Source organism: Ambystoma mexicanum, chromosome 14, assembly GCF_040938575.1.
Source record: "Ambystoma mexicanum isolate Mex_15411 chromosome 14, UKY_AmexF1_1, whole genome shotgun sequence".
In the NCBI taxonomy this organism is placed as follows: domain Eukaryota; kingdom Metazoa; phylum Chordata; class Amphibia; order Caudata; family Ambystomatidae; genus Ambystoma; species Ambystoma mexicanum.
The window spans coordinates 154,585,408-154,608,125 of NC_090940.1; the positions used below are offsets into that span (position 1 = coordinate 154,585,408).

A 22,718-nucleotide genomic window follows, 5' to 3' on the forward strand; every position below is an offset into this window, starting at 1 on the left:
TCCACCAACACTTAATACAGTAGGACTGAGAATACTACGAACCAACATTCAATAGGAGACCAGCAGAATAAAATAATTAATAGAATTTAAGAGTCATTTATACACCCAACAGAGTAAGAATTATGTATGTGTGTGAGAGTGAGTGCACGAACCAAAGACGCAACATGAAGCGTGAGAGTCGTATGCAATATTATCGTTTTAAAAAAACATTGTGCTGTAATAATGTCATTGAAAAAAATAAGAGTGCTTAATTTAAGTATTGTGATCCGATTAAAATAATGACATTTAAAAATATCGCTCCTAAAAATAAAAAATTGTCGGAAATAATCCATGTGCTGGAGACGGGGAAATCAAATATTGGTTATTTTTTTGAGTCCTTAAGTGAATAGAGCAGAGGATGTCATAGCGATTAACCAAGCAGTGCAGCTGTAAACCGTGTGGTGGAAATGTGTAACTGCTTACACAAGCGAGATAGGAATTGCACCTCTTCAGCCAGAGGCAAGCCTGCTCCAGGAAGAGAGATTTACGACCACAGATGCCTGCTGCTTTACAGCCCCATTTCCAAAGGTAAGAAGGGGCCATCTTACATGAAATACAGAGTTTCAGGCTAGTGAGATAACGCGTGCAGCATCGGCCTTTACTGTGATGTCATTATTATTTTATTTTTTTTTAAATTTGAAAAGTCTACAGTTTTAACATATGTAAAAACGTTTGTTTCAATTCTACTGACATTACACCAAACTCCTCCAAAACCAATAGCTCTTCACATCAAGGAAAAGAAGAAGGCAGATCAGAAACAAAGAAAAGAATACATCAGCCAGTTTGTACACAACATGCAAGAAATCAATTCATTCTCTGTTCATTTTCACCAAAACACAGAATTGAATCTTGAAATCACGGCTCAAAACGGGCATTTCAGAAGTGCATCTAGATAGTTTGTAATTGCGCCAACGTGTTTTGCATTTGCGCCAGATGAAATCTTAAGCCACCAAGTGAACACATCATCATCTAAGGGAGCAGTTATTTAACATTGTTCACAGATTTTATGACCGTAGAAACAGAATGGAATACATGAACTCACAGAAGGGAAGAAAGCAGTTGCTCTACTATCTACTAACCCTTTCAGGGGGACACCCCCGAACCCCTGCCGTCCCCCTCTAGTCCTCCCTCACCACCACTTGGCCACAATATTCTTGTTGAAACAGAATGCAGAACGACATAATGTGCCTTAGAACAACATTATGTGCCACGATTATTACATTCCTGCATTATTTTTTGTCGGCGTTTCTGTGAACAATGTTTTGGGCAACGATATCACTGGCTACCAAGTCAAACCTGGGTATGCAGGATTTACCAAATATTTAGGAACGAGAAACGTGGAAGTAAGATTGAGAATCTATGACCTGATCTCAACAAAATAATACAAAAAACGCTCTGAACCGCCATCTTCTGTTTAAACGAACATTGACTCACAACAACCTGGGCATGCATTGCCCGCCCCCACAATTCCCTAGGAATTCCACACAGTGGACGTTAAACCTGGTATAGTGAGCAAGATGTCAAACGGAGCATGGAGCACAGCAGTCTCTTGCTAGCTGTAGCGCCTCGTCACACCTCGAACCTCTGCTCTTAAATGCAACATGGCACAGGAAGGGGAAATGCTAGTGGATCCCTCCCCTTGATGCATAACCCATCTGAGGTTGCGTCAAAAGACCAGTTCATCAGCTGTGCATGTGGAGTGAACAAACGCCTCAAACCTACGAAGGGAAGAGATATTCTCCTCGGCATTGGATGCAGGCTACCAGAAAATTGCAAAATGCATTTCCGAAAAACATTTTTGAAAAAAGAAATAACGTTTATATTTGTCGTTAAACCTTTGGCCATTTGCCAAATTGTTTAGGTCTTTGGCCTGACAAATCACACCCAGACCCAAATCCTAAAGACATAAGGTAAGTAGTATATGTAACAAACTCTTGGATACGAATGTAAACCCAAAATAATACTATATGATAAACATTTTATATAATGTTTGGTGCATCATGAACTATAGCCCAAAGAAATTATTAAAAAGATAGAAACTAAACAAGCATCTTACAATACAATGGAAAAACTTATTGTGTTAACATTAGAAAGCTATGGAAGAGTTACAGTAAAGATAATAATTCAACTCCATTTGTACAGTTTTGAGTGCATGATGCTAAAGTAGGTACGAGTGCTCATAGGCATGAAACGTACCCATCATCAGCCATAAGGGTTAGCCTTAGTTATCAGGACGTCATGGGTACTAAAATACGAACACAAATACTCTGCATGGCAAATCTAGTGCTATAGAAATAGCTTATTACAGTTCAGTGCAGCTCACTCTGCAGGGTCCAATGAAACCAATGGCCATATTAGACTAAGCAGCTGGAAAGTATTCAGATTAACTGGACACATTTTTTCAAGCCAGCCACAGCTCTGTGGTAGTTTAAGATTGCAAATTCAACCAATATGTTTAATGCATAATATACATGTATATATGTTAGCTAAAGGTCAGACAACTGGTTTAAAAAATTTAGATTTCAAAAACATTTATTTTACTGCCAAACACTCATTGCGGAATGCCAGTCCGTTGCCACAAAGGTACCCTAATCCTAGCTGACCCATCTCTCAGATTTTCATTCTGGTTGAAAACCGGGAGTCCTTCACAAGAAGGGATGCCGATAACCACAAAAAGGTTCATGTTGGACATCAAGAATACCGGCGATGCCTAAAGTCGTGGGCATGCTAGTAAAGAAGCGTAAAAGCCCTGTGTCAGTGGCTGAAGCTCTCCTGAGACAAACACGTAGAACTCATGTCCGTAGTGCTCCAAATAGACTCCAGGTTGAGTTTAAATATCCCATTCTGGATCTCACTCTGGCGAGCTCTCCACTTTATTATCTGCTCGGCCTGCTCTTCCAGCTCAGTCTCCAGTGTTTCCATTTTCACCAGAGAGTTGTCCTAGAATAAGAAGGGGGACAATGGTTAACTAGAGATCTGTTTGTCAAAGTTGGCTTTTTACAAAATGGGACGATGTACAAAACGCAACCTTTCAAGAACACCTGGAAAATTTAAGAAGCATTTGAATTTCTAAGAGTTAAAGGTAAAACAGATAGTCATAAATAATATAAGCTTAGGTTGAATAGCTTGTACTGATTGCATTTAAATACATGGGCTACGATTAGATTATCCCCCATTTGATTGAGAATAATGAGTATAAAAATATTGAAGAAATCTCTAATAGCAATCTGCATAAAAATTCAAATAAATCCTGATAGGTTTACCTGTGCACTGAAACAGCAATTCTGTTCCCTTTGCCCCTGCACAAATAAAGCAATTCTGATTTTCCTGTGCATTTAAAAAGCTATTCCGAGTATTTACGTGCCTGCTAAAGAGCCCTCCGGATCTATTTATCTGTGTGCTAAAAGCAATTCTGATCTATTTGCACATTTCAAAAAACAATCTTGATCCATTTGCCTGTGCATTTAAAAAGCGACTCTGATATATGGGCCCGTTTGTTAAGCAAAAGGAAAGGCCTGTGTACACAGGCTAATGTGCGTAAAGGAAGACATTTTCAAAGTGTAAATCTATTGTGTGGTGTACTTTAACGTTAATTTAGATTCATAAACATTGTTTTTGTATAGGATCTTGCACCTTTTAGGTGGAGGAGTAGCAACCCCAAACAAAATCTTCTTTAAGCTGGTCTCTCCAGCAGATAAACATCGTTCAAAAAGTGCAGGGATCAGCAGAGCAAGATTCCTCCTTCGCAGCCAACACAATAAAATGAAAGGATATTGCCATCCTGGCCCCTTTCCTTGGGTGTCCTGTTCAAAAGCTCATTCTGGACAAGAAGGACTTGCATTCTGCTGATGCTTAAAGATTGCCAAGTACCACACTATTACAATCATCCGATTTTTTGGGCAAAGGCTTTGAGAAAATGGCCATCTCCCAACTCCTTGGATCAGTGAGGACCATTGCCTGCTTAGTGAGCACCAATCTTGGCTAAGGCACTATAAAGATGATCACAACCATCCATCTTTGCATGAAGGACAAGCACATTTAGATGGCAGTTGTCCTGCCATCCTTTCTTGGGTGGTCTCTGGTCAATTACAGCCCAGTCTGGCCTAGACGTATGCCCTTGGGTATGGGCTTGCACATACTGGAATCCCATCACATTGCAGGCCGATTGCTCTGCTGTTTGCTGCGGGACTGCCTCCTAGGTCTTCATTGTAAATTTTAGTGTCATGCTCTGCTCGGACTGTGGGTCATTATGCCTCCTCACTTGGTCGGGGCCCGGTCATTGATAGATTTTGTGGTTTCTGGCTGGAGTGTGTTTTGCCCACGTTTCCACATACAAATATTTTTTCACGGACCCATCAAAGGTAAAGAAATGTCATACGTCTGCTTAAGAGCGAGCACCCCAAGAATGCATACGCTTCAAAAGGATAGTAATATAAAACTGAAAATCTGGTACCAGGTGCCCTGAAATACCAATCTACCTGCTTTCCATACCCACTCACAGTACACGTCCAATACACTACAACCTGTGATACATGCCTGACATAAGGGCCACAACCTTTAGAAAAATGGTAGGAAGTGGTTACAGACAAATAGGAGACATGATCTTGGAGTCCAATCATAACTGCTTTCCTGAAAGTAACGCCACTCTCCACGGCTGGTTCAGGGCCTATTAAACAGGGCGTGGAGCGCCACATCCTTGTGGCACCAGCTAGAACGGCCAGCATGACAATGCAGCAGGCAATCAATGGAGCGATGAAATCATTCACACAATTTAAGACTCACTTGTAGGTACGAGACAGACTGGCATACCTACACATTGGACATTGGGTCCTGCATTATGCGAAGGACGCAGCACACAAAAGCTTTTAACATTTGAGAAGGCTACTCGGGTCGCAAAGCACAACATCATCAAAGTTGTGGAACAGCAGACAAGATTGGGATTCCTGTCAAAATGGTAAACAATATTGTGTAAATCTATTTACGATTTTCATGGCACCAATGGTGAAAAGATTTGATTACATTTAATGTTAATATGCAAAATAAGGACGCATAGCACAAAGGGATTTCAGAGTGGTATTTGGTTATTTCCATTGCATAAAATGTTCCAACAGCAGTGACACGTTTTGGAAGCAATGGTATGGTGGACATATCCAGTACTGAAAGTCTTCTGGAAAGAAATTCTTAGTGCGTAATAATGTTAAGGGCTTCCAGCTATATGAAGATACAGAGATAATCTTGGATCTCAGATTAAAATACTATATTTAATCATCTTCAGAATGGCATCTTTTAATTAGAATATGAAAACTAGACGCGGCATGCAAACTTCTCTGCCACCATTGAAGCATTTGGCAGGCATCCATACATGGCTGGTCACCCCATTCAAAGTTTCCAAGTCGAATATTTAAGATACAGATTCCGCTCAGAAATCTCAAAACATCATTAGTACCCGGGCTGGCAGAGCCAGCGAATCCGATAGCTAGGAACGTGGGCTTGAACTGTTGGTACAAGTCCACGTTCCAAGCCGCCCCAAGGCCACCCCCACACCCCCGCCGCCATCTTCCCTCCGTCCCACTCTTTTTTCCCCCTCCCCCACCCTCTTTACTTGCCTTATTTCGACAGTGGCCGGTGCCGTATCCGCTCCTTTCCTTCACCTCGCCCAGGCCGCCATGGAAAAGGAACAGGAGCTCAGTGTGGAGCCCACCTTACCTTTCCATGGTGGCCATCTTGGAAAAGGATTTTCCTTCCTACAGCAGGACATCGCGCACATCCAGTTGTAGGAAGGAGAATTTAGTACTGCTGGCAACCGGGGGTGCTAATGGCCTTCATCCCCCATTCCAGGGGCTGTAACAGGGGTAATGGCCCAGAGCCCTAGTTATCGCCACATTCAAGCATCCAGCCAGATCTGGTATTGTCATGCTCTTCCTTCATTCCAAGGCAGGTAGAACTAATGACCATATATGACTTCATTGTTTTCATTTTACACAAAAGGTGTCTGCCACCAACCAATTACATCATAGCTAACTACTGTAAGGAGAAAACATATGGGCAGTGTGTGTTGGGACACCCTATCCAAGAGAGGGTCTCACATGGTACACATCAGCATTGCATCCCTGATGAGGCCTCAAATCAGGAGTCATCAGGGGGAAAGTGTTGGTGAACCATCAAAGGTACAGGGCCTCTAACCAGAGGTAAATAGGACTTTTCCAGACACGAATGCCAATTCAGAATAGTGCCCACACAGTACGACTAAAGCATCAACTGTTTGTACTGTGAAACAGACAAAATGTAAGATGCAACATAAATTAACAAGCCAATCATTTTAGAAGCCAGACAATTTGGTACACTGACTGATGCTGTGAATTACACACACACAAAAAAGAAAGAAATACATAAATAAATAAATAGCTATATCAGGATCTGTGCTCACCATATTTCTCATACACTCGTCTATTTTAGGAATTGTTCGGACTGTCTTCAGATACTCTTCAAGTTTCTCAACGAAGGTCATTGCCAATGTTAGTAGCTCCACAACGTCTCTGGACAAAAATAATAGACATATGCCCGTTTTTAATACAATTCACTCATTTTTAGTATACAAAATAAGAAATAAATGCAGAAATTTGTATAAACAAGACAGCAACTGTGGAGGAATTGCAGCAAATATCTGAAGAAACATTTCAATCTCGGATGCAAACTTACGCCTTTTTTCCCTGACAAAAGGGACTGGGATGGATAAAAAAAAAAGGTCGATGTGGCTGTAGCAAAAGAACACTCAAAAATACAAAAAAGCATTGGCAAATCCAGCAGGTCCTACTTTGTTCGAATGTGTGTTAGTTTTGGTTTATGGATAGGCAGAATGTTGGATGGATGCGTGTGTGTCTAGATGTATGAGATTAGGAGTGAGATTCTTTAGATGGATGCGCGATGTCAATGGCTGGATGTGTGGGCTCTGAAGAATTCCTCTGCCTGTCCTTAGTGGCGAATGGTGATGCTGGGAAGATTCACTGCAATCACACGGTGAATGAACTGGGCACATCAATAAGCAACCCAGTTGCACTAATTAGATTCAATGTCAAAAAACATGTATTATATATGTTCCCGCTGGGATCATTCAAGTAATTCAAACAATGTACAGTAAATTTTCATTTTCTCAATTTATGTGAAAAACAGATGTATTTTACATCATACACAAATTCAATTGATTCAACAAACTCTGTCAAAGATAAAAGATACAAGTTTCTCCTTCACCCGACAAATATACATTTGTATTCAACACATCTTTCTCAACGAAAAAACAAATTTGTAACAAAATTCATGAAATGAGTCCCAATATTGGAGTTGACAAATTGTTCGGTGTTAATATGACAATTGTCCCCTCTTCTCAACTACACGTTTCGGGCGATAAATGCCCTTCTTCAGGTTATAAATATTGGGTGATCGTACTTTCTATCTCTCCTGCAATTAATTATAAAGAAAAGTTCAATCAGTGTGGTAATTATAATTGCGTGGATATAAGTACTGGATGACTTAAAGGTATATAGTGGCACTAACCTTAGTGATGGGCCTGGAGTGTAGTCCAAATGTTTACATTCAGGTGGATTACGAAGTCACTGAAAAATATGTGTATATCAGTGTCAGACAAGAGTCAAAGGGCGTGTGGCTCAGGGGGAGTAAGCGCCAAAACCTAGCACTGGGTCCCCCTGTCGCCACACAGGATTCAATTTAATATAGTAAGTAACTTAAAGAATATAATCGGTTTACCTAAAATTACGTGACAGTAATCAGTCTGATTAAATCAGTAGTGAAGGCTCAATAGATTTGCGATGTACTGGGTAGTTATGCCATTCCCTTCCTGTAACATATATTATATGTATAATTCAGGGGTTGTTCATATTATTAAATTCATCAGATATAACTAGTTGAAAGAGATGCAGCCTACCTGTCTTGTAGTCAGTGTGCCCCCGTTCTACCCGGTGTGTTTTTCTGCTCGCTCACTTAAATCACATGTGAGCGAGTGTTATATGCAATTCTCTGTTAACAATAACAAAGTAAAGTATCAGGTTCATAAACACTCCAAGTGTCACTTTCAACATAAATTGTACGTATGGAGCCCTTAACGTCTATGTACTTCATTGTATTGGTCTTCCGATCGATACCCTCCTCAATGAATGCCTCCTCCGCTAGCTTTCCCCCGCCGTCTCGGTAAAGGAAACGCAGATTCCACGAGACTGCTTCCTTCTAAATGTCCTATTGTTTCAATGGCCGCTCGAATTCGGGTGCCATCTTAGAATGGCCTAAAGCGCTATTCATTCTATGAGTGCCGCTATCATATTTGGTATATTGGTACTTCTGAAGGTACTCAAATTAAAGGTAACTTTGACATGTTGTTGAAACCTTTAAGCTCAAACTTCTACATTTGAAATTGTATATGGTAAATCGATTTAACAAAGAAATATATATTAACACTGTGTGTTGGATCTCGGGTAACTTATTTCAGGAATCATACTCTTAAGCACGGTAGTTAAGCTCAGAATCTAAAGGGTGTAAGACCCACATTCTTGATGTTGATGAATTCATACAAAGGGCACAGTAATGTAAATTACATATACAATTACATCACGGGTTGTTTGAACCACATTCACCCAGTTAAAGTAAAATATTACTGTCACATCAGTTCCCACACAATTTAAAATCTCACAGAAAACAATTCAAATCCCAATCCATATTCATTCCCCGAGGATACATCAAGTTTCTCGATCCCAAAGACCTCCCTCTGTTGTAACAGTTTCATCAAATTCCCCCCTCTTCTCGGGAGTTTCACCGATTCAAGAATAACAAATTTCATTTGTGCAATGGTATGTCCTTTTGCGATTAAATGTTGTGCAACAGGTGATTTGGTAGAACAATTCCTTACATTTGATTTATGTTCCACCCATCTAACTTTGGCTTTTCTACTAGTAAGTCCCACATAGTATATGCCACAAGGGCATTTTATTCCATATATTACATTTCTTGTGTCACACGATGTGTGCAGTAGTGGAATTTATTTTGCCACTGTGCGGATGGCAGATGGAATCACCTTTCAATACATTATTGCAGCAATTACAATTATTGCACGTTAGTGTACCCCTGTATGTCTTTTTCGCTTTTGTTTTTTGTGTGAAATCAGATTTAATTAGGTGGTCTTTCAACGACCTACTCTTGCTGTAAGCGAATAATGGAGGGGTTGGGAATAATTTTTCAAGTGTTGAATCCAACACAAGCACCTCCCAATTTTTTTAATGATATTTTTAATTTTGCTACTTTGTTGTGAATAAGTGGTAACATACACCATCTCATCTTCTTTTGATTTTACTTTGGGCTTAAGAGTCACTGTTCTTGGAGTCTCCTTCACCGTCGAGTAATGCTCAGACAGAACTGGCTCACTGTATCCTCTTTTTATAAATTTACCTTTTAGCTCCATTGATTTAGTCTCAGAGTCTTCTTCCTCAGAAATGATCCGCCTATACCGTTAAAATTGACTCACGGGTATACTGGTGATAGTTTTCCTAGGATGAAAACTTGTAGCCAAAGGTAAACTGTTCCCGTCGGTTTCTTTAGCATAGATTGTTGTGGCCAATTTGTCAATTTTCCAATATATCTTAACATCCAAGTCAGTCTTGCTGATCTTATGTGTAAACTTGATTCTTGGTGCCAATGCATTCATGTAAACAAAAAATTCCTGGATTTCATCTTCAGTCCCTTGCCAAATTCCAAATAGGTCATCAATAAACCTAGTAAGGCATTTCAGCTTGTTGTTCCTTAGTGGCGAATGGTGCCATCACTAATGGTGCATAGTGCCCAAGATTCCCAGTTACATGTGCAAGAAAGCCTCTAGCTCCTGTTATTCTTGGCATTTTGGGACTTTTTTCCACTATAAACACTATACACAGAATTACAAGAAATATTTGGGTACTGGAAGGCTCCCACGCATGAAACTGGGAATCTTGAGCGCTCTGCAGGAGCCAGACCATTGTTGGGAAGGGCAGATGACCATCCCACACACCCAAGCAGTTTAGAATAAGGTAAAGGCTGTGAGATGTAAAATAAGACACCATGGGGTAGTGGGTGCTCTTAAATCCTTTACACAACCATATTATTGCATGCTTTGTAGACAGTGCACATGCAGGAACAAACACCATCTTAGATATTAGCAGCCAGATTAGAACACAAGACGCAAATGTGGCGAAGCAGCCAGAATCGTAGGTCTAGGCGGCAAACACAGGGAAAGGAATAGGTTGCATCCCAGGCACTGATGAGAAAGGCCAGACCCGCACAGATCCATAAACCCTTAATTATCCTAAAAGTTGCCGGTCTTCATGCTCTCGGAAGAATGTGCCCTGAAAGGCCACTGGGAGAGGGCCAAGCGTCTCTGTACGATACAATACCACGTGAAGGAGGGCACAGGCCTCCGGCCCCCACCAGTACCAATTCTAAGTTATAGTACCCGAATGCCCTAGTCTTAAGGCCTCAAAATTCCAAGGTACCAGCCAGCCCAAGACAACTAATCATAAACCTGTTAGACCCCTGATCGATCAAGAAAGATCAGAAAGCAGGACTTTCTTCCTTCACTTCTGGGTCACGTGATTTGTGCTGTGAGGTGCAGAGAGGGATAAAATTATAGCCCAGAAAGAGGGTGGAAGACCTTGGAGAGGTGCCGGCCTGTCTGGGATCGAGTGAAGTTTGAGAATTCGTATGACCTTGGCTTTTCCCTCTAGCCCAGGTCTGCTTGTACCACGTGCAGTGCTACATAGACAGATGTATTGTTTTGTTTGGACCTAATTGCCAATTAGCCGCTACCCCATGACAGATGACGAATGCAGCATCACCCATATTGAAGAAGATGGATAGAAGGGGCTGGGACCGATGACCTAGCATCCTCTATGGAGCAGGAGGCCTATGTATAGTGTCTCACCAACCGGCCATGTGGGTTTCTACTGTACGTACAGCAGCAGCGGGATTCTCCCACGTGCAAATGATCAGATGATGAAAGATGTCAATCAGCAAAGGCTGATGTACATCTTTCTAGTGACCGACTGCCTCTAGAAAGGCTCAGTGCACAGCTGAGCCAGAGGAGCAACCAGGGTACTGCTGATGGTGGAAAGGGTGCTTAATGATAAATCATTCATGAAAAACACTCCCATCTAAACCACACAGAGCAGGAAACGTCTACAGAGAGAGGGCTAGCGCCACATAAAGGTAGGGCAGATGGGAGTGTGGGTGCTTGGGGAGGAGTATCTTTGTAGCAGGCTGGAGAGGGACAAGAAAGGAGAGGTGGTTGCAAAGAAGCAAAGTGGGGTGGGGGTGGAGGTTTAGGTTTGTATTTGTATTTATTACTTATATCGCATGCCGAACCCTGGGGTAACTGGGCGCTTGAGAGTATAAGTTACAGTTATAAAACAGGTATACAGGTTATACAGATAAGCAACGGTAAATAGGACCCTGGTTACAGCAGGGTCGGAATATGAGGTGCACAGGTGGAAATGCAATAGTGGACCCTGGTTACAGTAGGGTCAAGGCACAGGAGGCAGCTAGCCTCTTACTTAGAAGGGCTGTTGCTTAACCAGGTTTTTATGCCAGGTTTGAAGGTGAGGAAGGAAGATTCCGGTTTGAGGGTAGTGGGGATAGCATTCCAGCGTTTGGCAGCTTGAACTGGGAAGCTTGCGCCACCTGCTGATTTTAGGCTGTATCTTGGGATCACTAGGTTTGAGGAGTGAGAAGATCTGGTGATGCGTGTGGGTTGGTAGGGGCAGAGTTTATCTGCTAGGTATTTCGGGGCAAAGTTAGTGAGGCATTTGTGCGGGATGGCTAGAGTGCGTAGGGTGATTCTGTCCCGGATGGGCAGCCAGTTGGCGTTTCGTCTATGTGTGGAGATGTGGCAGGATCTCGGTAGACCGAGTGCTGCTCTTAGTGAATTATTCTGAAGCACCTGGAGTTTAAGTTGTGTTCCGAGGTGCCGAGGAATAGTGCGTTGCAATAATCAATTTTAGAAAGAGCGAGTGCTCTGATCAGCGTTAAGCAGCTGCTTGTGGATAAGAAAGACTTGCAACTATAGATCAGGTTGTTTGTGTAAGATGTGGAGGTTGCAATACTACTTTGAGGGAAAGAGTCGAGTCAAGATAAACCCCCAAGGTTTTTATCTCTTTGGAGACGCTGATTGTGTTGTTGTCAATGACGAAAGAGGAGTATATGCTATCGAGTTTGTCCAGGCATGCCTGAGTGCCTACAATCATCAGCTCTGTCTTTCTCGTCATTGAGACAAAGGCCGTTGTCGGCCATCCAGGCTTGACTTTCAAGATAGATAGCGTTGAGCAGTTTGGAGTCGTGGTCATAGCAGCCAGTAAGGGGGGTGAGGACTTGAGTGTCGTCAGCATAATTAGTGTAAACACCCAGTTTGTCTAGGCGGTCGAAGAGGAGCTTCGTGAAGATATTATATAAAGTGGGTGACGCACAAGAGCCTTGTGCGACGCCACACAATTGATTGATTGATATTTTATTTCTATCGCGCTTGTACACAAGTGTTTCAGAGCGCAACAAGGCAAGGGAGGGGAACAGGGGAGAACAAAACAGCGATCTTACTAGGCCCAGTGACATTGAGAACGCGCAAGTGCATGGGAGAGGGGGGAGGGGGAAAGTGCATGGAAGGGGGGAGAGGTGGAAAGTGCGAAGCAGAGGAGAAACAGATAAATAACAATAAATAAATAATAAAGGCAACAAACAGTGGTAATGCAGCCAGCAATTTGCAAGTGCTAGGTTTAAGGCAGCAGACAGGGTAGGTCCGATAAGTGCAGGAAGAAAAAGGGGGGGCTGTATGGGTACAGATACAGACCTCAGTGCAAGGGGTGGCCCGGAGGCAGTGCAGGAGGGTGACAGGATGAGCAGGTACCTGGGCCCAAAAGACAGAGGGTGGCCAGGTGCACGGTGCCAAGAGAGAACAGATCAGCAGGGGACAGGGGGAGCGAAGGCAGAAGAAAAGAGGAAGGTCTTGAGGTGCTTCCGGAACCGGAGATGGTTCTCCTCAAGTTTTAGAGTGGCAGGGAGGCTGTTCCAGAGGGAGGCCCCAGTCCAGACAGATCTACCCCCATCTTGTTTCTTAGAAAAACGACTGACCCTGAGTGAGTTGGAGGTAGAGGAGCGAAGAGCTCGAGAGGGGAGGTATTTGAGAGGGATAGCTGAAGGTATTTTAGCCCCAGGCACAATATCGGAGTTGGCTCTGCGGAGGGTGAAAAGACTCTAGTGGTTCGGTCTGCTAGGAAGGATTTGATCCAATCGGATGCGTTGGAGGAGAATGCTGCAGCAGTGGACAGGTGTTTGGCAAAGATTTGGTGGTCGACGAGGTCAAAGGCCGCCGATAGGTCGAGCAATAGAAGGATTGCTAGTTTACCTTTGTCCTTTGCCTCGTCCATTTGGATCTTTAGGTCTAAGAGGGCTGTCTTGATCCCGTGTCTAGGTCTGAATCCGGACTGTCTAAGACCGAGGAGGTCTCATCTAAGTGTTTCTGGATTTGCAGATATGCCACGCGATCCAGAATTTTTAGGAGGAAAGGGACAGTAGTGATGGGCCTATAGTTGGTGGGGATGTTTGGGTCAAGATTGGCTTTCTTTAGTAGTGGCATGACCCAAGCTTCCTTGAGATTTTGGGGTGCCTGGTTGGAGGCGAATGAGGAGTTGATCACAGTGGTGATGATGGGGGCTAGGATTTTAGCTCCTTCCTTGATGATAGTGGCCGGGCAGACATCTCCTTGGCAGTGTGAGAGTTTTAGGCTTTTGATGATGTTTTCGACTTTCTTGGGTGTTACTTGCGAGAAGGAGAAGGGAGGACAGGGGGGGGCTGTTTTATCATGGTTGAGGTTAGATGATTGGTGGTCCTTGTGGAGACTTGCTTTTTTAGCTTTGATTTTGTTTTGGAGAAGGGTGATTTTGTCTGCAAGGGCTTGCTGTATTTTAGTGCACCATTCTGCATTTTTGATGCAGTCCTGGGTGGGGGGTGCCGGGGACTCAAGCTCTTTTAGGATTCTAAATAATTCCTTGGTTCTGGAGTTGGCATTTTGGATTCTAGTATCGTAGGTATGTTTTTTAGCTGACAGGATGGCAGTTTTGTATGTCGTGGATGCTAACGTGAACGTTGTTCTATTAGAGGTTGAGGATGTTTTGCGCCAGGTGGCTTCAGCGGCTTTTTGTAGTTCTGAGGCTTTTCAGTTCACGGGTAAACCATTTCTTGAGGTGGGCCTGGGGCTTAGGTTTCCTGAGTTTGAGGGGGGCAGCAATGTCGAGAGCTGACTTGAGGGTGTTGTAATAAAGATTGACCAGGTATGTTGGGTTAAGGTTATTGACTTTGGATTCGTCGAGAATATTTTTGATGAGAGGTTGGAGGCTGTCTATGGAGATGTTTCGGCAGTTTCTGGCTAGTGATGGAGGTTCTATGTTGGCTTTGGTTGGGGAGGGTCCAGGGATGGAGAACTGGATGAGGTGGTGATCGGACCATGCAACAGGTTAATTTTGGGTGATGGCGATGGAAAAGTTGAGGTCAGCAATCCAGGCCAGTGTTCTGCCTTTGGAATGGGTAGGAGTGGAGATTCTGTGCGCAAAACCAAGGTTGGAGATAGTTAGCCAATGATAGGGCATGTGGGTCATTGGGTTCATGGAAACCGAGGTTTAGGTCACCAAGGAGGATAGTTTTAGATGTGAGTTTAGTATGGGTGGAGAGGAGATCAAGGATGTCGCTCTCGAATGCGGGTGCCGGGCCGGGGAGCCGGTAGACAAGATGCATGAGTATTGTGGTGGAGGGTGTCAGTGATAGTTTCACAGACAGGAGTTCAGCAGATTGGAGGCTGGTTTGGGGTATGGCTCTGAGTGCTAGGTGGGATTTGGCGATGAAGGCCACTCCCCCGCCTTTGTTGGAAGTTCTATCGGCTCTGATGATGGTGTAGCCTTCAGGTAATGCTAGGGAGAGAGCAAGGCCTGCTGCCTGGTGAAGCCAGGTTTCAGTGACTGCTAGAAAATCCAGGCTGTTGAAGATGATGAGGTCAGAGATCTGAGACATGTGCCACAAGGGAGCGAGCATTGATGAGGGGCCCTTTGATGTTTTTGGGTGGTGGCAGGGGATTTGAGATTTTACTGGGCGCATGGGGAGGCGGATGAGTGGTGGGACTGGGTATATTCTTGGGCTTAGCTGTAACTCGCTGTTTGATAAACGGTGTACCAAGTCTTTGGTTCCGGATGTGGAGAGGGAGTGGGATAAGAGTGTTGTGGGTCGTGAGGCGTAGTGAAGTATCCATTCAGAGGGGCCGAGTGAGTCTGCATGGGCTATGGGAGGTGTAATAAAGGGATAGGGGGGTTTAGGTAAGTGTAGAGTGGATTGAATGCAGTTTGGGGATGCTGGTGTCGCTGGGTGAACTAAAGGTAAGAGAGAGGCAAGGGCCAACGTGGCTCTGTGGAAGGAGGACATGGTGGACTGCTATGGGTGGGTGGTGTAACAATAGCCTGACTTTAAGACTAGCAGGAGGACAGTGAATACAGTAGACTGGTTACAGGCTGGCAAAGGGCAATGCATACAATAGACTGATGTCAAGACTGGCGAGGACAATTAGAACAGTGGGCTGGTTTCGAGGCTAGCAGAGGGACAATGCATACAGTAGACTGGTTGCAGGCTGGCAAAGGGTAATGCATACAGTAGATTGGTTATAGAACAATTGGACAAGTGTGAGGATAATTCTGAAGAGACAGCGTTTTAGGGTTTGAGCATGCTGAAAAGGCACGGTGGAGGTATGGCCTAGTAGATGGGGGGGGGGGTGATCGGTGGGCCTAGTGCATACGGTAACCTCAATATCAGGCGTATCATATGTTATGTTATTACAATTTATAAAGCGCACGGTCGCCCAAAGGCATCATGGCGCTACAAAGGAAGCTGCTCGGTCGAGGAAAGACCAATGGAGAGGCCGGAAATTAAAACAGGTAAGTTTTCAAAGCTCTTCTAAAACCAAGGTGGTCCGCAGTGGCTTTAAGTAGCGGGTGGAGGCTGTTCCAAAGTTTGGGAGCGGCAATAGAAAACGCTCTGCCGCCAAGCCTTTCCCGATTAGCTCTAGGAACAGTAAGACGGTTAGAGGTCGCGGAGCGGAGATCCCGATCCGGTATGTATCTAACAAATTTAGACTGTAAAAATTCGGCACCCTGGCCGTGAATAGCCCGGTGGACGATGCACGAAGACTTGAAATGAATTTGCTGCTTCACCGGCAGCCAGTGAAGTTGGCGTAACACTGGCGTGATGTGAGCCCCATAGGGACAGCCAGTGGCTAACCTGGCTGCAAGGCTGCATATGTATGCAAGCGCGAGGCCAAGGTTACATGCAGAGAGCGACATATGGTATTGCATAGTAGACAGGGAGTGGCTAGGCGTATTCAGATCTTACCCACATGATCTGGTCGCTAAGGTCCTTAGGATCACATGCAATGTCCGATCCTATGGGAGGTCTGTCAGGGAGGGGGACGTGCCTCGTGCTCGACTGGTGAAGACAGGCAGAGACAGGCCCTTTTGCTCGCCCTTCTGCGTAGGGCTTCCTCTCGGCGGCTTCCGCCCATCGGTGATGGTTGGATATGGTCCTGCTCAGCCAATCCGTGGCTGTGCAGGTGGTCAGGCAGGAAGTCAGGCGTAAAACGGCATCGGCCTTGTGAAGGAGACAGCGGCCGTTGACCACATTGCACACAATATGGAATAATAGTGCAATCGGTCGGATGCAGGCTTAGGGTTGTGCGGATGTAAGAGAATTGCACAAATTACCTTTGTAGGCCGGGAATTGAATATTGAAGCTGTTGGTTCGTGGAATGGTATGCACAGCTTTCAGGTCGCTGTTGCATCAGAAAATGCTCTTCATCAGGTTACAGAGAACCCGAGTTGAGGGGGCAGGGGTGACAGGAGCTGAGTGGAGGGAGGATTGACATAGGAGTGGAGAGGGAATGGCGATTGAGGTGCAGAGTGGAGAAGCAGGAAGGGTGATGGGGGCGGACAATTGGGTGATGGGCAGACAATTGATCGAAGTCCTCAGTTAAGAGTGGAGTGCCTGGGCAGACTCCCAGTAGGGTGCTGGCGATATGCTGGATAGCCAATCTTAGGATAACAGCGAGATGCTCGAAGGTGTGGTGTTCCGGGAGGCTGCCAGGCGCTCCACTCCTAACTAAGGACCACTGCCAATTGTCTGCCTTGATAAAGACTACGGTCGAAACGCGCGTCGGCTTTTGTTTCACCTTCATCTAGCATACATTTCTGGACATGTGATCCATGTTTGTTACCACATTAAAATCTGTACTGATGACAACCAATCAGGAGTCACTTTTTTGCATTAATTCCAAAAAAGCTGACAACTCAGAATGGAAGATTACAACCAGTGGTTAACAACCAACAGCCAGGGCTACTACTAAACAAGGTTTGTCACACCATTCAGTAACTAACCCCTTGGGAACTTTGGAGTTCTGGTTCCCGGACAAACAAAGTGCCAGGTCATAGGCTATACTACAACCACCAACTAAAACTTGCCGGTTGCGCAGGGGACCGTTTTCACCTCAAACTCGAACCTTCTGAACTTGCTTAAATTATAGGTTGGACGGCACAATTTGGGAAAAACTGGTTTAAAAAGCTATACATTTTGCAACCACTTCTGTAGGCGAATATATATAAAAAAAAATCCAATATATGGATGTCAGGTCACTAACTGTATAAGAGAGCATTGTACAACAGGATCACAGTATCGCTGCCCAAATATAGGTCAGTATTGCCACTTAACAAATCTGATTGTAGTGCTGTCCATATTATAGGCCAGCACTGTTGCTATAAAACATAAAATAGCATTGCATTGTAAAATGCAGTCTGTGCCCGAGTATATGCCAGGATTGCCACTGTAAAACGCTTCCATGCTAATGCTCAGGGAATGAGTTCAAAAAGCAACACTTTCTTTTGTTCAATGAACGTCTGCAATTTGCTATTACAACTCTTGTGTATGGAAGGCCACGTGGTATAAAGGCTAGTAATCATTTCCTCTTGGCTCTCCCGCATATGGTCTACTTTTCAAAAGGTGGAAGAAAAATGACACACGTTATGTCACTTCATCCGATGTTGACGTGTGGTAATCTAGAACAACATGTAGGCACCTCCTGATTCTGTTAAGTGATACAACTCGCCAAGAGCCTGGAGACCAACTCCGTTGTGTGCTATATAAATGCCTTTAACGCTAACATCGTGTTTGTCTAAATACAAAAGTTAGTGGACGATTGCTTACGTCAGGCTACATGTAAAGCGTGCATTTGAAAGACTATGACTCGAAGCAGTGAGACAACTCATGCATGCAAGTCACAACTTGGACCCAAGCGGGTGTAAAGGATGTGAGCAATACTTCTCTAAAAGCTATAAGCAGAATGTGCATACTTGGAGGAATTGGGTCCCCCACAAATAATGCGCCACCTGTTCGCAGAAGTGAAAGCTCAGTTAACACACACACACAGCGAATATGAGAAGTAACATTAAGTTGATGGCTGTGTGTGCAGTTTCCTGCCCAGCATTCCTCGCATGGCGACAGAATAATATTTTGCCTGTCTTTTTCTAACGGTTGGTTGGCTGAAAATGCGTAAGGGGGCAATTTTAAAATATCTGGGGGTTGGAGGGCACTTACCTACAGCTGGGAATAAGTCTTTGGACCTATAACTACTATGAGAGATACCGGCAGCAGCACATCCAATAGTGTGCATGCACATACGAACACAAACCCACACACTGCTCGAACTGTCTTGCATTCATAGGACACACTGACATTGATTGCCACCCAGCGTTCCCACAGCGATGCTGGTAACCGTGCTGTGCCACTTGCTCCTGTTGGAACACCAATCCGGCCGGGGCACCAGTCAGCCAGCAAGAACACAGACCGACTGCATGGCGGGAAGGGAAGGGCCGCATTACACAAAAGGTTTACCACCTCAGTGGCACAGACATTGCGAGACCGTGTTGGAAAAGTGTGTGCGTGTGGGGAGGGTGCATGGGAGGCTCTTAAAAAAACAAAAATAACCGGGCTTGCTACAGCACCTCCTTGTAGGTCCTAGTAAGCTACATTGTCACAGAAATAAAGAAAGGAATGAAGAATTTGGTCAACCATGGGAAGCCATTATGGATTGGAAACTTTGCTGTATGCAGTTTGAAAACAAGCCGTAAGCAACAACAAGCACAGTGTAATACAACACTAAGGTGGAAATAGACTATGCCAAGCAGCCAGGGAAGACGACATGCTTTTCAAAATCATGTTTCACGAAGCTTCAAACTACTTAGACGACACTGCTGGCGCTTATAAAATTGCCGCTGCCGGAAAGGAGCTTTCGGCAGGATGCACTAGTCATGTTTCGAGCAGCGGGTGTACCTCTATATATACACACACTCACACCTGGAAAATAAATACGCCAGGGGATACTCTCTAGCCAGACTTAAAGGTGTGTGCAAGACTCTCATCCACCCCAATCAAAGAAGCCGAAGTAAGAATTCAGCAATTAAAAAAAGTTAGGAGAAAATAAAAAACAAAAATGCGAAAAAAGACAATCGTAAAAACCCATAAGTGACACATAGGGAGGCCAGGGGCCAGATTACAGAAACTCTGCACCGATGCAAGTGCAAAGTTTGCACGTTATTGGCACTTGGGCAATGTTTGCCCAATTTTTTTAAAACAATGGGACGCTTTAAAGAACCATTGCACCTCAGCAAGTGCAGTTTGCCATATAAAAATTGCCCTAGTGCAAAAAAGATGCATTTTCACTACGTTATTGCCCTGATACAAAAATGCATCAAAAATGTATCTTTTTTGCCACTAGTGCAATTTTAGCCCTTGTGCTTTTTATATGCCAAACTGCACTTGCCAAGTTACAATGATTTTTAAATGTGTCCCAGTGTTTGAAAAAATAGGGCAAACCTTGCCCTAGTGCTAATACCGTGCAACCTTTGCACTTGCACTGGTGCAAAGTTTCTATAATTTAGCCCCAGCAATCCACTCCACATAAAACACAAAAGCCCAGCCAGTGCAAAATGAAGGTGATTGTGCTTTTAAAAAGCAGTGGCGCGCACGAACACCAATATAAGCTAACAGTATTTTTAAAAAACCATATATTGATATGCACTTATGTGGCACTTTTTGAAATGTGTGTAGATTTGCTGTAGGCGCCATATCCTGCAGGGTGTCCGTGGTGCCAGGACATCGGCGACACACAGCAGCAGAACCCTGCGCTTCACGCCAGCTGTTTTTCGCATTACTAAATCCATAGTTATCGAAAATCCACCTAGCAGAACAAGCTACAACCGAGTACATGGATATAGACGTCCATCATTAGAACCTCAATATTTCAAGCCCAGGGTACGACCTGGACTGGTTTTCAGGGCATATAAGCAACACCACATAAACCTGTGGCCATAGTCTCCTGGATTCGACGCAGGGGAAATGCAACCAGCATAGACCGTAGCAATAATGATAACACGAGAACAGCAGGACACTTCAGAGTCAACTTAGTTTCCGGCTTACCACTTGTCAGCTCTATTTAACAGCTGATGTTCTTTGGCCGAAAAACACAGTAGTGTTGACTATTTTTTTATCACCAGTTCATATTCTTAACACTGTCAATTTGTGCATGGTTATGTACTGTATGATATGCATTACTTACCGTAAAAGCATTTCTGATGATTGTATCTGCTTAGATTCACATGCTGTGCATATAGTCCGACATCCAGTGGTAACTGCGGAGTATTGCATCTTGTCTTTCAAGAATCTTAAGGGGACATCGACATGGGCATGCCTGTAACACTATCCCTAATGTGACGTGTAGTGTACCCAAAATCACCCACGCATCGAGGTTCTCCGATTGTATTTTTTCTGCCGTGAGGGAGCCTTATGACTATCGTGAGTGAGTACAGAAAAGACAGAAAAAGTAAAAAGACTATGTTCCTTCCAACCGAGCGGGGAGGAAGGGTGGGCGCATGTGAATCTAAGCAGATACAATCATCAGAAATGCTTTTACAGTAAGTAATGCATGTCTTCTGATGCCTGTTCATCTGCTTACAATCACATGCTGTGCATAGACAAGCGAGCAGTACCTGGAGTTGGAGGTGGGTTGTGAGAAGGAACAGTAGTGAAAAGAGGTCTTAGTACTGCTTGTCCCACCTGAGAATCAGACCTAGAATGAGTGTCTAGGCAATAGTGTTTTGTAAAGGTGTGTACAGAACTCCAGGTTGTCAATTTGCAGATGGACTCTAGGGGAACATTTGCAATGAATGCTATGGAAGCCCCAGTGCCTTGAGTAGAGTGTGCTCTAGGCTTGAAGGGCAGTTCTCTCTTAGCAAGAGCGTAGCAGAGTGTGATGTAATTGACAATCCACTTTGAGATGGCTGACTTAGAGACAGGATCTCCTCCTCTACCAGCCGCCACTGAAACGAAAAACTAGTTCGTCTTCCTTACTCGTTGCGTTCTTTCCAGGTAAAACATGACTGCCCTGCGTACATCTCGTGTGTACAGGCTTCTTTCCGCCACGTTGGAGGGGTTCTGGAAGAAAGTTGGCAGTTCTATGGACTGGTTCACATGGAACTTGGAAATAAAACCATCTAACTGCAAAGATGACCAATGCCCAGCACAATTCATCAAGGATGCTGCTAGGGACATAGCACCTTTCGTTACCAAACTTATTAATGCTTCCTTCACATCCGGCACAATACCCAGCAATCTTAAGGAATCTTGGGTACTCCCTCTTCTTAAAAAACAAACGTTAGACCCTGCTATACCGACCAACTGCAGGCCCATCACCACGGTACCATTCTTTCCGGCCACTACACGGCACAGAAACGGCTCTTATTTATCTTAAAGCCCAAATAGACAAATTAAGAGACAATGGAAAGCTTGCATTACTCCTCCTCCTCCTCCTCCTCCTCCTGGACCTGTCGGCGGCATTCGATTTGGTGGACCACAATGTCTTATGTAGCTACCTGGTCTCAGCTGCTCACTTCTCCAGCGAGGCCATAGCATGGATACAATCCTTCCTCAGTGACCGAACCATGAGGGTCTTCTCGCTCTCTGCAGCCGCGGACCCCATCACTTGCAGAGTGCCCCAGGGCTCATGTGTTTCTCCAACCCTGTACAATATATTACCAAGCCCCTGTTTGACGAGTTGGACCCTCGGGGTATCACCTACACAAACTATGCAGATGATACCCAGATCCTCCTACCACTTACCGGGGACCACTGTACGGATTTAGCATTGGTGAATGGAATTTACAGCATTGTTCAGACATGGATAGCTTGAGAGCTTCTTATCCTGGGTTCCGCAGCTCTCCTTACTAGACTTGACACAAACTACTCATCATTCATCATTGATAGGAACCTTATCAAGGTCGCCAAGGAAGTAATTAGGTTTTTACTTGGACTCCACCCGAACATTCACTAAACAGGTAAACGCCCTAGCCTCCTCGACAGCATACACATGCAAACTAATTAGAGCTAGTAAACGCTTCCTCTCAGCCAACAGTTGCATGACCCTAGCTAGAGCCCTCATTTTATCTTGACTAGACTACTGCAATGCCCTATACATTGGAATGAACAAATACATTACCAACAAAATACAGATACTCCAAAACAAT

At 44.3% G+C, this 22,718-nt stretch overlaps 1 protein-coding gene across 3 annotated transcripts in view; it reads right to left on the bottom strand.

Moving 5' to 3' along the window:
- Nucleotides 1-636: 636 nt before the first annotated feature.
- HAUS2 (HAUS augmin like complex subunit 2) overlaps nucleotides 637-22,718 on the bottom strand; it is a 483,701-nt gene continuing 461,619 nt past the window's right edge. For all 3 annotated transcript variants that reach the window (XM_069638779.1, XM_069638778.1, XM_069638781.1), the window contains 2 exons: nucleotides 6,467-6,575; nucleotides 637-2,979 (listed from right to left, as the gene is read on the bottom strand). In XM_069638779.1, coding sequence (XP_069494880.1) covers nucleotides 2,794-2,979; nucleotides 6,467-6,575 — 295 coding nt within the window. In that variant the 3' untranslated portion in view covers nucleotides 637-2,793. The remainder of the gene's footprint in view (nucleotides 2,980-6,466; nucleotides 6,576-22,718) is intronic.